The 13,843-nt window shown below is 45.9% G+C and overlaps 1 protein-coding gene across 1 annotated transcript in view; it reads left to right on the top strand.

Moving 5' to 3' along the window:
* Window positions 1-13,843, top strand: part of LOC125090453 (uncharacterized) — a 28,846-nt gene that overhangs the window by 2,264 nt on the left and 12,739 nt on the right. The window contains exons 2-4 of the mRNA XM_047713125.1: window positions 7,408-7,896; window positions 8,525-8,714; window positions 10,275-11,105. Coding sequence (XP_047569081.1) covers window positions 7,507-7,896; window positions 8,525-8,714; window positions 10,275-11,105 — 1,411 coding nt within the window. The 5' untranslated portion in view covers window positions 7,408-7,506. The remainder of the gene's footprint in view (window positions 1-7,407; window positions 7,897-8,524; window positions 8,715-10,274; window positions 11,106-13,843) is intronic.

Here is a 13,843-nt window from a genome sequence, read left to right as displayed (position 1 = left end):
TTTTTTTTAAGGTAAGCGCTATGCCGAATGTGGGGCTCAAACTCACAACCCCGAGATCAAGAGTCACATGCTTTTCTGACTGAGCCAGCCAGGTGTCCCCACCTCCCCAATCTTTTTTCTTTCTTTCTTTTTTTTTTTTAATAAAAAATAAATCTGTAAGCCTCTGATGGTAGCCTTTGAGCTTTGGAGTTGGAGTTGCCAAACTGGAAAATGACTTGTGTGATTTCAAAGGAGGATAAGATTGTCATAACGTTGTCAACTAGTTAAAAGTGTTTGATAAAAGTAAAAGTAAACATTGTGTAATGTTTACAATAGATCTGTTAGAAACTTTATTTTCAAGGGCGCCTGCGTGGCTCAGTGGGTTAAGCCTTTGTCTTCGGCTCAGGTCGTGATCTCAGGGTCCTGGGATTGAGCCCCTTATCAGGCTCTCTGCTGGGTGGGGAGCCTGGTTCCCCCCTCTCTCTCCCTGCCTCTCTGCCTAGTTGTGATCTCTCTCTCTGTCAAATAAATAAATAAAGTCTTTTAAAAAATCACAAGTAGGCAGAGAGGCAGGCAGAGAGAGTGGGAAGCAGGCTCCCTTCTGAGCAGAGAGCCCAAGGCGGGGCTTGATCGCAGACCCTGAGATCATGACCTGAGCCAAAGGCAGAGGCTCAACCCACTGAGACACCCAGGCGCCCCAAGCAGGCACCTTTAAAAAAAAATAATTGTAAAAGAAAAACACTTCATAACTTTTTTAAACTATCTGATGAACTCTAACAATGGTCTGCTTCAACATCATAAATATTGAAGTTAACAGCTAACATATTTTTCTTTACTATCACTCCATAATAGAATAACATTTATGAAAGCTGCTTTCCCCCCACTTCCCCATATTTTTAAAATTTAAATATTTTATTCTATTTTATTGTTTTTTTTAAGATTTTATTTTATTTTTAAAGATTTATTTATTTGAGAGAGGGAGCACACACACACAGCGGGAGGGGTAGAGCGAGAAGGAGAGAATCTCAAGCAGACTCACCGCTGAGTGCAGAACCTGATGTGGGGTTCGATGACACAACCCTGAAATCATGACCTGAGGCAAGATCAAGAATTGGCCGCTTAACTGACTGAGTCACCCAGGTGCCCCCAAAGATTTTTTTTTTAAGTGATACCTATACCCAGTGTGGGGCTCAAACTCACAACCCTGAAATCAAGAGTCACATGCACTGCTGACTAAACCAGTCAGGCACCCTGTAAATGTTTTATTTTAGAATAGTTGAGATTTCTAGAAAAGCTCAAAGATAGTACAGAACTCCCATTCCCCTCTTCTCCAGTTACTGTTAACTGCTTACGTTACTATCTACATTTGTCACAACCAAGGAACCAACATACATTACTATTAACTAAGCTGCACAATTTCTTGGAATTTCACTAGTTTTTCCCTAATATCCTTTTTCCGTTCCAGGATCCTATCTAGGGTACCACAGTATATTTGTTTTCAAGTCCACTTAGTGCCCCCTGGTCCGTGACAGTTTCACAGGCTTTCCTTGTTTTTGATGACCTGGATAGTTTGGAGAAGTACAGGTGAGATATCCTACAGCATGTCCCTCAGGGTGGGTGTGGAGGAGGAAGGCCATAGAGGTAAAGTGCCTTTGTCACGGTTATCATCAACATAACCACAGGTAATGACCTTGGTGAGCCTGTTCCCCTTCCCAGTGAGTGCTTGCCTTCAGCCCCTTTCCATACTCTCCTTATGGAAGCAAGTCCCTAAGTGCAGTCTACCTTCTAGACAGAGGAGTAGCTATGTAAATAAGTTCTGAATGGGAGAGTTGTCTCTTTTCCTCTGTTTATTCATTCCCACCTTCCTCCAGCCCCCCCCTTTATGTAGTGTGGACAGATAATTATTTCCGCTTCCGGATTATAACCCAGTACTGTATTATTTTGTTGCTCAAATTGTTTCAGCTGTAATCATTGAACTTTTTGTCACCACAGGATTCTCCAGGCTCATTTTATATGCTCTCCAACCTGGAATCAACCATTTCTCCATTTTCTAGTAGTTTTTATTGGAGAATGATACTTAGAAACCAAGACCTGGGCTCTGGGGGTGCTGATTGTGGGATGTCATTGCTTCCCAGACAGAGCTAGGAAATAAATGTCTGTATACTAACTCCTGTGCACACCCTTACCCAATCCTGTATCCACCTGCATCGGTAGTAAACTAAGCATGACTTTATGCTGCTTCTGTATTTTTTTAGCTTAAATTTGTACTGAAAAATTTTTTAAAAGATTTTATTATTTGAGAGAGAGGGAGCATGAGTTGGGGAGAGGGGGAGACTCCCCACTGAGCAAGGAGCCCGATGCGGGGCTCGATCCCAGGACCCTGGGATCATGACCTGAGCTGAAGGCAGAGGCTTAACCAATTGAGTCATCCAGGCGCCCTGTCCTGATATTTTTTTAAAGCCCGATTTTACAGTTTTTACGCCGTGAGTAGCCCCAAAGATCCATATATGACATTCATTTTTTCCACAGATAACTCAGTACCTGCAAATACCGGGCATTTTGTAGGTATTTGGAAATGCAGAAAAAGAAAACAGATGAAAGTCCCTGCCCTCAGAAGTTGATATTCAAGAAGGAAACATGGTTTCTGTTTTTTGATTTTGTTTTTTTAAAGGGTAGGAGCACCGGGCTCGCTCAGTCGGAAGAGCACGGGACTCCCGATCTGGGGGTTGTGGGTTTGAGCTCCGCGTTAGGTCTAGAGATAAGTGATATGGAGGGAAAGCGTCGATTAGGAGAATAAGGAGTTCTGGGGTGAGGGAGGGATGCGTGTGGTTCAAAAGAGGGTAACCAGGGATGGCTCAGCGAGAACATAGGAGTACACATCAGCCATTTGTAATCTGGAGGAAGCATTAGGCAGAGGGAACAGCAAATGCTTTGAGGTGGGAGGATTCCGCACACGTTCAGGTAACAGTGTGGTTGGGGTGGGATGAACGAGAGAGAGACAATCTATTAGAGAGATAATCTCTAACGAGAGATTAGAGACAACAGTGCTGAGACCTTTAAAGCCTTCTTGGCCTCTGTGATGACCTTGCCTTTCCCTCTTGAGACACCGCCTTGGAAAGCATGAGCAGAGGAATGCTGTGATCTGACTTGAATTTTAATAGGATCACTCTGGCTGCTCGTTGGCAATAAACTGAGGGCCAAGGAAACACTTCAGAGGCTCTTACAGGGCACAGGCCAACAGGTGATGGACTGGGATGGCAGTGTGGAGGTAGTGAGAATTGGTTGAACATTGGGTCTTTGGGATGTAGAGCTCACAGGATTTGATTACAAATTACATGTAAAATGTGAAGGAGGAGTCTATGGGATTAACCAGGTTTTTTGGTCCAAGAAAACAGAATGGTGGAGTTGCCGTTAACTGAGATGAACAGTTTTGGGGGCGATGATGGGGACTGCAGTTTGGGACATGTTAAACTTGAGGTACCATTGCACATGCTGGTGGCGACATCAAGTAGTGGTTGGTCTTAAGTGTCTAGGATTCAGAGGAGAGGTCCAGGCTGGAGATAAACTGGCCTTCGGGATGGCAATCCGAGCCATGTGACTAGATGAACTCTCCCAGCAGAATGAATGCAGTGAGGACGAAGGGGTCCAAGCACCTGGCCCTTCGCTCATTTGTGGTCTTGCAAAGACATGAATTTGAATTGTGGGCAGCATCTAAGGGAAACTTTTTCTTAAGATTTGTTTTCGAGTAATCTCTACACCCAGTGTGGGGCTCAGACTTACAGCCCCGAGATCAAGAGTCACACACTCGACCAACTGAACTGGACAAGCACCCCAACTTTTTCTTTACTTGTCTCTGTGTACATGTTTTTCAGAAGTAGTTATGTGATCTGTGGGTTTGGGTATGCCCCTCTGGGAACAGATGCCCAGGAATGATAGGTCACTCCCTCTTTAATGCCACCTGTGTTCCGGAACTCCTCGTGTCTTGCTGAGTTTCCCAGGCGTGATCCCAGAAGCTGAGCAGCTCGAATGGATTCCAGTGTCTGTTGGAACAGTGTCCTGTTGTAGGTTTGCTCTGCTCTGGGTGGAGTGTGAAATTTTGTAACTGGTTACGAAAAAGCGTTTCAGCACTGGGGAGATGTGCTTCTGAGCATTTCAGACGAATGCTCCTGGCACTGCTACCTCTGTTATTTTGAGGTTATTTTAGCCTTGAGTGCTAGTGCCTTTATTTTAGGAAACGAGCTGGTGTGCTCCTATCCCGGCTGTTGTCAAGTTATCCTGAACTTGGCCACTCCAGCAGTGTGTTGGGTGTGCGGGGCCGCGGGAGGGAGTGGGTGGTGCTGATTCTGGTTCACCCTATCAGGACCTCGGTTGACATATCATAGGATGCTTCAGAGTGGGGTATGGTGGAGGGGAGTCCCAAGTACTGGCATCCCTAGAATTCTGAACTAATTATAATTAGCAGCTGATAATAATTGCATTTCTCCTAAAAGGTTACATACTGAGGTTCTAGTTCTAGAATCCCATTTCTTTTTTAATTACCAGAATTGGCAATTGATATAAAATATATGTTTTTAATGTGTGTTTACTAAATGTTTGAAACTAAATAACTTAATACAAAACTGAATACAAAAGCTATAAATGTACATTTGTGGTGGGGGTTTCTGCGTGGTGTGGCATTGCTTTTTTGTTTTCTTGGGGTCGTTTTATTTTTGGAGGGATGAAGTTTGGGCATTGATAGGAAAACCTATTTTGTTTGTCTTTAATGATATTCTGATTTTCTGATAGAGAAGTAATAATACCCATTATAGAAAATTTGGGGGGAAAAAAAGAATTTGAAAAACTGAGGTCAGGGACTCCTGGGTGCCTCAGTCGGTTAAGCATCTGCCTTCACCTCAGGTCATGATCCCAGGATTCAAGGGATCGAGCCCCACATCAGGCTTCTTGCTCAGTGGGGAGTCTGCTTCTTCCTCTCCCTCTGCTCTCACCCCCTCCCCGCACATTCTCTTTCTGTGTGTCTCAAATAAATAAAATCTTAAAAATAAATACATATAAAAAAAATAAAACCTGAAGTCATCTATAACCCAGCAATATCACTATTCGCATCTTATCCTTTTTCCTTTGCTGTGATTATGGGGCCATATGTGAGACTTGATATCCAAGTGATACAATCCAGATCTGTAGAAAACGATGTGCATATGAGCCATGAGCATACTCAGGTTTTTATTTGCATTTTTATTTTTTTTTCATACTCAAGTTTTTAAATGCTTTAGATTTAGATTATCTGTGATTCCTGTTTCCTCATCTTATTTCCTCATCTTCTGTAAGCCATTTGTGCCTCCTTGGTTCGCATAACAAAAACCCACATAGGTTTTTGGGTTTTTTTAAAGATTTTATTTATTTATTTGACAGAGATCACAAGTAGGCAGAGAGGCAGGCGGAGAGAGAGGAGGAAGCAGACTCCCTGCCTAGCAGAGAGCCCGATTTGGGGCTTGATCCCAGGACCCTGAGATCATGACCTGAGCCGAAGGTGGAGGCTTTAACCCACTGAGCCACCCAGGCGCCCCTAAAATATTTAATATTTAAAAGAAAAATACTTTTGAGCATTTTGTATTTGTATAATCTACTGTGTTTAATTTTTTTTTTCAGTTTCTTCTCAGCAATATATATATCATCAAAGTAAATAGGTTACTGTAAGAGTACAGGTTACTGTTAGTCTAATCTCTGTCATTCCACTTGTCCTTCTGTGAAACCTAAAGGTAAAGGACATTTAAAAACTTGCATGTGGGCGCCTGGGTGGCTCAGTTGGTTGGGCGGCTGCCTTCGGCTCAGGTCATGGTCCTGGAGTCCTGGGATCAAGTCCCGCATCGGGCTCCCTGCTTGGCGGGGAGTCTGCTTCTCCCTCTGACCCTCCCCCTTCTCATACTCTCTCTCTCAAATAAATAAATAAAATCTTTAAAAAAAAATTAAAAAAAAAAAAAAACTTGCATGTGCCCTACCTAAAAGTGGGTCAAGTGAAGCTCAAAATTACATCATTGGGGCACCTGGGTGGCTCAGTCAGTCACTTAAGCACCAGACTCTTGGTTTCGGCTCAATTTATGATGTCAGGGTCATGGGGTCAGCCTTTGTAGGGCTCCAAGCTCAGTGCAGAGTCTGCTTGTCTCCCCCTGCCTCCCACATGCTCGCAGTCTCTCTCTCAAATAAATAAATGGGATCTTTGAAACAAACAGATTTTTAAAAATTACATCATTACTTATACTCAATTATTATTATTTTTTAAAGATTTTATTTATTTATTTGACAGAGATCACAAGTAGGCAGAGAGGCAGGCAGAGAGAGAGGAGGAAGCAGGCTCCCTGCTGAGCAGAGAGCCCAATGCAGGGCTCGATCCCAGGACTCTGGGATCATGACCTGAGCTGAAGGCAGAGTCTTAACCCACTGAGCCACCCAGGCGTCCCTATTCAATTATTTTAAAATATTCTAGTTAATTCCAGCCTTCTAGCATGATTCCTGGTTATGCTGACTAGCCCCATCATTTGACTAGCTTTCGTTTTTTTTTTTTGTAAAGTAGGAGGTTTGATGTGGGGCTTGAACTCACAACCCTGAGATCCAGAGTCGCATGCTCTACTGACTGAGCCAGCCATGCAGCCTTGGCTAGCAAATTTCTAGTATTGAAGCTCAAAGTTTTGGGTTTAGAAAGGCTGCATTTGGCCTTTCGATGTTCTTTTGAAATCTCAGGAATTTTAAGATTCTTTTTTTTTTAAAGATTTTATTTATTTATTTGACAGAGACACAGCGAGAGAGGGAACACAAGCAGGGGGAGTGGGAGAGGGGGAAGCAGGCTTCCCACCGAGTAGGGAGCCTGATGGGGGCTTAATCCCAGGACCCTGGGATCATGACCTGAGCCGAAGGCAGAGGCTTCAACCCACTGAGCCACCCAGGTGCCCCGGAGTTGTAAGATTCTGAAACAGTTTTTGGAGCAAAGTTAATTTAAAATAATTTTTAAATTACAACATTGTGCACTTTTTATTAGAGTAGAGACAAAGTAAGATTAAGTAGGATATCCTGAGCTGACTCCCGAATGAGTTTGAACCGTAATTTTTTTTTTAAGATTTCATTTATTTATTTGACAGAGAGAGACACAGAGGGCGAACACAAGCAGGGGGAGTGAGAGAGAGAGAGAAGCAGGCTTCCCGCTGAGCAGGGAGCCTGATGCAGGGCTTGATCCCAGGGCCCCGGAATCATGACCCGAGCTGAAGGCAGCTGCTTAAGAGCTGAGCCACCCGGGCGCCCCTGAACCGTAATTTTTGTGATAGTTTTATAGTGGCCATAATTTCCACAATTTTTTCTGCCAAAAGTGTGGATGTCAAGACCTAAAAAGCATCCTTTTTTTTTTCTCCTTTTTGTAATTTATGGTAAATATTTTCTTAGGTTTAACGTGTAGCCCTAAAGAACCAGAAACCCAAAGGAACCGATACTCCTGCTCCACAGAGTCCCACCTGTAGTGAGGCTGTTTCTGGAATCGGTGTGATGACCAAGGTTTTGGGCATGGCTGCAGTTCGGGGCCCTCGGCCTCCACGGGAGAGGGGGCCTCTGGTGGTTAAAGATGAGGACGAAGAGGAAAGGCAGAGCCTTCCTAGCCTGGAGGTGTTCCGCCAACGCTTCCGGCAGTTTGGCTACCATGACACACCTGGCCCCCGGGAGGCCCTGAGCCAGCTCCGGGTGCTGTGCTGCGAGTGGCTGAGGCCCGAGATCCACACCAAGGAGCAGATCCTGGAACTGCTGGTGCTGGAGCAGTTCCTGACCATCCTGCCCCAGGAGCTCCAGGCCTGGGTGCAGGAGCACTGCCCAGAGAGCGCCGAAGAGGCCGTCACTCTCCTAGAGGATCTGGAGCAGGAACTGGACGAGCCAGCACAGCAGGTAGACTGGGTAGACCTCACGTGCTGGGAGGCTGGGAATGGAGCGCTCTGGGCAGGACTGGATTTATCTGTCCAGTGGGAGGAACTGAATAGAAGTTTCTGCTGACTTAGATCCCGTTTCCTCCTGCTTCCCTTCTCCCGTCCAGTATTGATCTTTAACTGTGGACGTGTTTGCTTTCTATTTCCAAGCGGTTGTACTTTAGCTCTCCTGGGGCTTGCTTTCATTCTGCAGTGGACCCTTGAACAACACAGGGGTTAGGGTTGTTAACCTCTCCCCACCCTCCAGCACACGTTCATTTGAAAATCCCGGTTTAACTTTTGATTCCCCCAAAGCTTAACTTCTAAATGGCCTCCTGTTGACTGGAAGCTTGACCGATAACATACATAGCCACTTAGCACTTATTTTGTACGTTATGTGTGTTATATGCCATGTTCTTATAATAAAGTAAGCTAGAGAAAGGAAAACATTAAGAAAACCGTAAGAAGAGTAAATACATTTACTGTACTGTATGTATAAAAAAAAAAATACATGTATAAGTGGGCCTGTATAGTTCAGACTCGTGTTCAGGGATCACCTGTAGTTCTGAGATGAGCTGTGCACAAACCCCACCGTTCCTGGTTGTCTCTAGGTCTCACCTCCTCCAAACGAACAGCAACAGGTGTGGGAGAAGAGGTCCTCCTCAGGAACAGCAACATTTCCAAGCAGCACACAGCCCCAGTCTGCGGAGACCAGTCACAAAAGCGAGGGTTGGGAGCCCTTGTACATCCAGGAGACTGGGGAAGAGGAGGATCTCACTCCAGAGCTGAGAAAGAGTCAAGGTAGGGACTGTCTGTCATGCTGTGTGCTTGGTGCCCCACGCCTTTGTGGTGGAAGAAACAGAATAATTCTAATTCCTGGTTGTGAGGCAGTGCCCCTAGACTGACTTGCCTGGTCTGGTGCCTAGGCAGGACTAGTGCCTGAGTGCCCTTCCTCCCAAGTGCGTCTCACGCATAGAGTCAGCGTGGGGACAGGACGTACTCTTAAAAGGGTTGGTCAGAGTAAGTTTAAAAGCAGGACTGTTTGGGGCACCTGGATGGCTCAGTCAGTTTAAGCGTCTGCCTTCCGATCGGGTCATGATCCCAGGGTCCTGGGATCAGGTCCCACATCGGGCTCCTTGCTCGGTGGGGAGACTGCTTCTCCCTCTGTCTGCTGCTCCCCTTGCTTGTGCTCTCTCTGTCTGTGTCAAAGAAAAGCTGTAAAAAAAGTTGGGGGGCACTGTTCCCAGAGGTGTAACGGGTTGAAGGAACAGTGATAGATGATGCTTGTTCATTTGTTTATGACTGAACGAAGAAGCTGTTAAAATCAGCATGGGATTGTGCAGAAATGGCCCCAGGTAAATTCTTTTCAGCTTCTGCCTCGTAAGGTTATTTAAAATATTTTGCTTATTTATTGAGCTACTTATTTCCCACACGTAGTACACAGCAGCTTGAAGGAAAGTCTGTACATGCAGCCAGGCGACTGCTCATCACCCAGAGCGAAAGGGACATGTATCTGTCGCTGCCGGTGGCCAGGACAAAGAGATGGTAGAGTGGAGAGAGAGCTCCAGGGACCAGGGAAGGGGCTAGGAGGAAAGTACTATGTTGACAGAGACTTCTGTACTCCTGGGGGGCCAGCAGGTCTCAGGGGGGCCCCTGGTTCAGTGTGGATTTCTCTTACTCCCCTTTTCCGTGCGTGTGCACCTGAAAGTGTGGCGGCCTCGTGTAGTGCTCTGAAAAAGATGGTTGGCTTCAGTCTGGTTTTAGCAGTATTAACTTTAGAACCGAAAGAAGCATGAGACAGAGCCGCTGTAGGGTGCATGCTGGCAATCAGACCCTCCTGGGACGTGAGCACTTTGGTGTAAAGACGATCTGGGACTAGCCTGGTCTACACGGACTGAATGTCCTCTTTTGTTGCTTTTATATTCCACTTCTGTGAGCACGTGGATCTCATGAGTTTGCCACTGGCCTCCTCTCCCTTAATTAGCGTTTATTTTCCTCAATCAACTCGGACCGTTCGGCAATGTTTCTTACTTGTTGTTTGTGCTTGACCATCACCCAGCTCCTTTGCTCCTGTCCCAGGAGGCTTGGTGTGGCCCTCCTAGCCTCTTTATGTGAAGCTCTTCTCCCTGCAGAGAAAGCTGTGTGCTCGTCATACCGTCATAGCTGCTGCTGGGCGGCGGGCTGGTGTGAAAGCCTCGGACTGCAAGCTAGGTCTGGTGGTGACCTGTGTCAGTGTCATGTTGTGACCTGCCACCAAGCAGTAACTTGCTCCCAACGTCAGCTGACGTTTCTGTTTCTCCTCCAAGTTCCTTCTCGGAATATAAAACAACTGACCTGCTCTTACTCTGCTTCTTGTTTTAGATCGTAACTCGAACACCCAGAATGAGGACTCCATAGATCAGCAGAAAAGTTCTGAAGAGTCTCAGGAGCCCAAAAGGGAGGTTACTCCCATGGCCGTTGCCAGTAAATGTGAGGCCAGGTTAGAAAGGCAGTGGGCAAACCTTGAAAAGGAAAGAGGAACAAAAACTCCTCTTCTAGACAAAGGTTCCAAGAAAGGCAGAGAATTGATTCCCACTAAACCTGCCCCAGGAGAGAGGCGTTACATCTGTGCCGAATGCGGAAAAGCCTTTAGTAATAGCTCAAATCTTACCAAGCACCGGAGAACGCACACTGGGGAAAAGCCCTATGTGTGCACCAAATGTGGGAAGGCTTTCAGCCACAGCTCAAACCTCACCCTCCATTACAGAACACACTTGGTGGACCGGCCCTATGACTGTAAGTGTGGGAAAGCCTTTGGTCAGAGCTCAGACCTCCTTAAACATCAGCGAATGCACACGGAAGAGGCGCCTTATCAGTGTAAAGATTGCGGAAAAGCTTTCAGTGGGAAAGGCAGCCTCATCCGACACTATCGGATCCACACTGGGGAGAAACCTTACCAGTGTAACGAGTGTGGAAAGAGCTTTAGTCAGCACGCAGGTCTCAGCTCTCACCAGAGGCTCCACACCGGAGAGAAGCCATACAAATGTAAGGAGTGTGGGAAAGCCTTCAACCACAGCTCAAATTTTAATAAACACCATAGAATCCATACCGGGGAGAAGCCCTACTGGTGTAATCACTGTGGAAAAACCTTCTGTAGTAAGTCCAATCTTTCCAAACATCAGCGAGTCCACACGGGAGAGGGAGAAGGGCTTTAACTGTCAAGTAGAGCTCTCTCGGTGGCGTTTGTTTTTATTAAACTTTAGCCCTTGGATGCTAGGGAGAAGCCCAGTAATTGCGATAAAAACTCTAGTCGTAGATTTTGTTTCACTCGACATCAAGGGGTGCCGGAGGAGAGGGTGCTCAGTGGTGGCACCGTGGGAAGGATGCTGGTGGGCAGCGGAGCGCGGTCCTCTCACACGCTTTGGGTCCCATCAGCCAGGCCGGCACTGCTTCTTGTATAGTTAAAACTGAGTATATCCCGTATAATTAAGGAAGAAACACTGAAACTGTTTAATCATTTTAACATATATTCAAGAAATAGGATTTGTAAAGAATCGAGCCACATGGAACGCAATTTAATCTGATTCAGAATAAACTTATAACATCTTGTAAACGGGCCTCCAGACTGTTACATGGTGTGTTGGTTACTGAACACTGTTCTCAAGAGGAAACTATTCCTACTGGTTTTAGCTTCGGGGCAATTTGGATTTGGGGTAATTAGAACTTTTCGTGCTCATGAAGGTACGGATCAGGAAATTGGGGTAGAGCAGCTGCATCTTGGTCTACGTTGTGCTTTATTTTATTTTATTTTTTTCTGTATGCCAAACACATTGTTTTCATCAGGGAGGACATTTGTCAGCCTCGTGTGCGTTTTGATTGTATATGCCTCTTCCACAGTCTGAAAATCCGACTCTGAAGTTTCCTTCTAAACCCCACACCTCAGTACGATCCAGCATGATTCCTTTAAGTCCATCCTGTCTGTCCCCTGCCTGGAGTCAGGTGAGATCTTTGCGTGGTCTCCAAGAAGAGTCTAATCTACAGCAAGGAGGGGACGAGATGCATTTGTTGGGCCGGAGGGTTCTGGAGAATTTGGGGCTTGAGGTACTCGAGCACACCTCCTCAGATGTCCCATGCATCAGGATCCCAGTCTCTCCCAGTTGGGGCCCAGAGTTTGGGGATAAATGACCTGACAAGACTTGGCGTTTAGCTGTCTCTGCATTTCTTCCACCCTCGCAGTCGGCCGTGAGCTGGTGTTCAGGCCCGTCTGCTCTTGCTACAGAAGATGGGGATCTCTGTAATCCCTCCTGTGGGCGACTAGGGCTTTCACAACATGCCCTGAAATGATAGTTGGCTGAACTAAGCCTATAATTTTCTTTCTTCAAAGCTTGAGAGAGAAACTGGAGTCCTCGTAATTGCCACTATGCCAGTAATGTTTCAAGTTCTAGGACTACTACAGAAGCTAATGCTTCCTCTTCTACCTGAATCTCATCCCCTGCCGTAACTGGTGGGAACCTTCCTAATGCCCATGGTAGAGCGTGCCAGGAGCCATCACTACCATGCTCGTTACAGGCTCCGCTTACTAACCATCTGACCAGTGAGTGACCTGTTGCCGGAATCCCATCCTGAGGGTGCCGTTTCTAGGGCCACTTCCAGTACCGACTGTTAACAGGTTGGATTTCCCCTAAAACAGCCCGTGACAAGGGCTTAAGGGCAGACAGTTTATTTAGGGAGATGATTCCAGGAAGCCAGGTGTGAAGGAGCAGGAAAGGAGGGGAGGACGAAACCAAGAGTGGGTGCACTGTTGAGCTGGTGGCTTCTGTAGGCAACTAGTACTCGAATCTGGGGACCTTTACAGAACAACACAACAAATGGGAGCAACTGGTATACCTGAGCTCTGATCCCATCCCAGTGCCCAGCTGTGGTTAGGAGGCAGTGCCTCCTTGGCTCCGGGAGAATGGCTGAGAACCCCTGGTAGATGGGAAGAAACTGTCCCCAGGGGCTTTGAGGCTGTCGGTCTGAAGATGCTGTGAGCCACGCCCCCCCCCATATCACCCAAATATGCATCTTTACACACACGCAGGCAAATGCACAAGACTTACATTTGGATTCTACATAATATTGGGGTCATACTTACACTAAAAAGATGATTCCGTGTTTATCTGAAATTCAAATTTTTCACTGGGTGTCGCGTATCTTGCAGTCCCGTCCCTGGCACCTGGGAACAGCAGTGCTTCCAACCGTATGTCTCCCCAAATGTGGTAAAATCTGATGAACTGAGGGGACTCACACCAGTAAAATGTATATTTGTGGATGAGGTGGCAGCCTTGTGCATCCCAGGAAATACACTGTGACTATAAATTCTAGAATAGCCCCTTAGTGCTAGCCTGGAAATCAGGGCAGTGGCCCTTTCCTTGCAGACCACCTCCAGAATTCTCTCTGATGGAGATTGCCTGCTGCTAGGAGACAGAAGTGTCTGATCTAGCTTGAGATGGGAAATAACACATAGCTGTTTGCACATTTCTATGTAATGGCTTAATTTCACCCCGTCCAGTCTGTCTACCATGACTTACATATAGTCCAAGTATACGATTCAAAAATATGATTCTAGATGAATAAACCAATTTTCACTCTTATTACTACATTTGTAGTAATATCAGAGCTAATATATGTTCACATTTCATTTTTTTCAACCTTTTAAATTGTAAAATACACAACAAAATGTACCATGTTACACACCTTAAAAATATATAACTTATTAAAGACATGTAAGCTTTAAATTTATTCTAAGCTAATAGAAAAGATCTCATTTTAGGGGGTACCTGGGTGGTTCAGTTGGTTGGGTGTCTGCCTTCAGGACAAGTCATGATCCCAGGGCCCTGGGATCGAACCCCCACATTGGGTTTCCTGCTTAGCATGGAGTCTGCTTCTGCGTCTCCCTCTGCTCTTCACCC

The sequence above is a fragment of the Lutra lutra genome, chromosome 18 (genome assembly GCF_902655055.1).
Source record: "Lutra lutra chromosome 18, mLutLut1.2, whole genome shotgun sequence".
In the NCBI taxonomy this organism is placed as follows: Eukaryota; Metazoa; Chordata; class Mammalia; order Carnivora; family Mustelidae; genus Lutra; species Lutra lutra.
The sequence above is the reverse complement of the archived record's forward strand: the minus strand, read 5'-3'. Positions and strand labels throughout refer to the sequence as shown.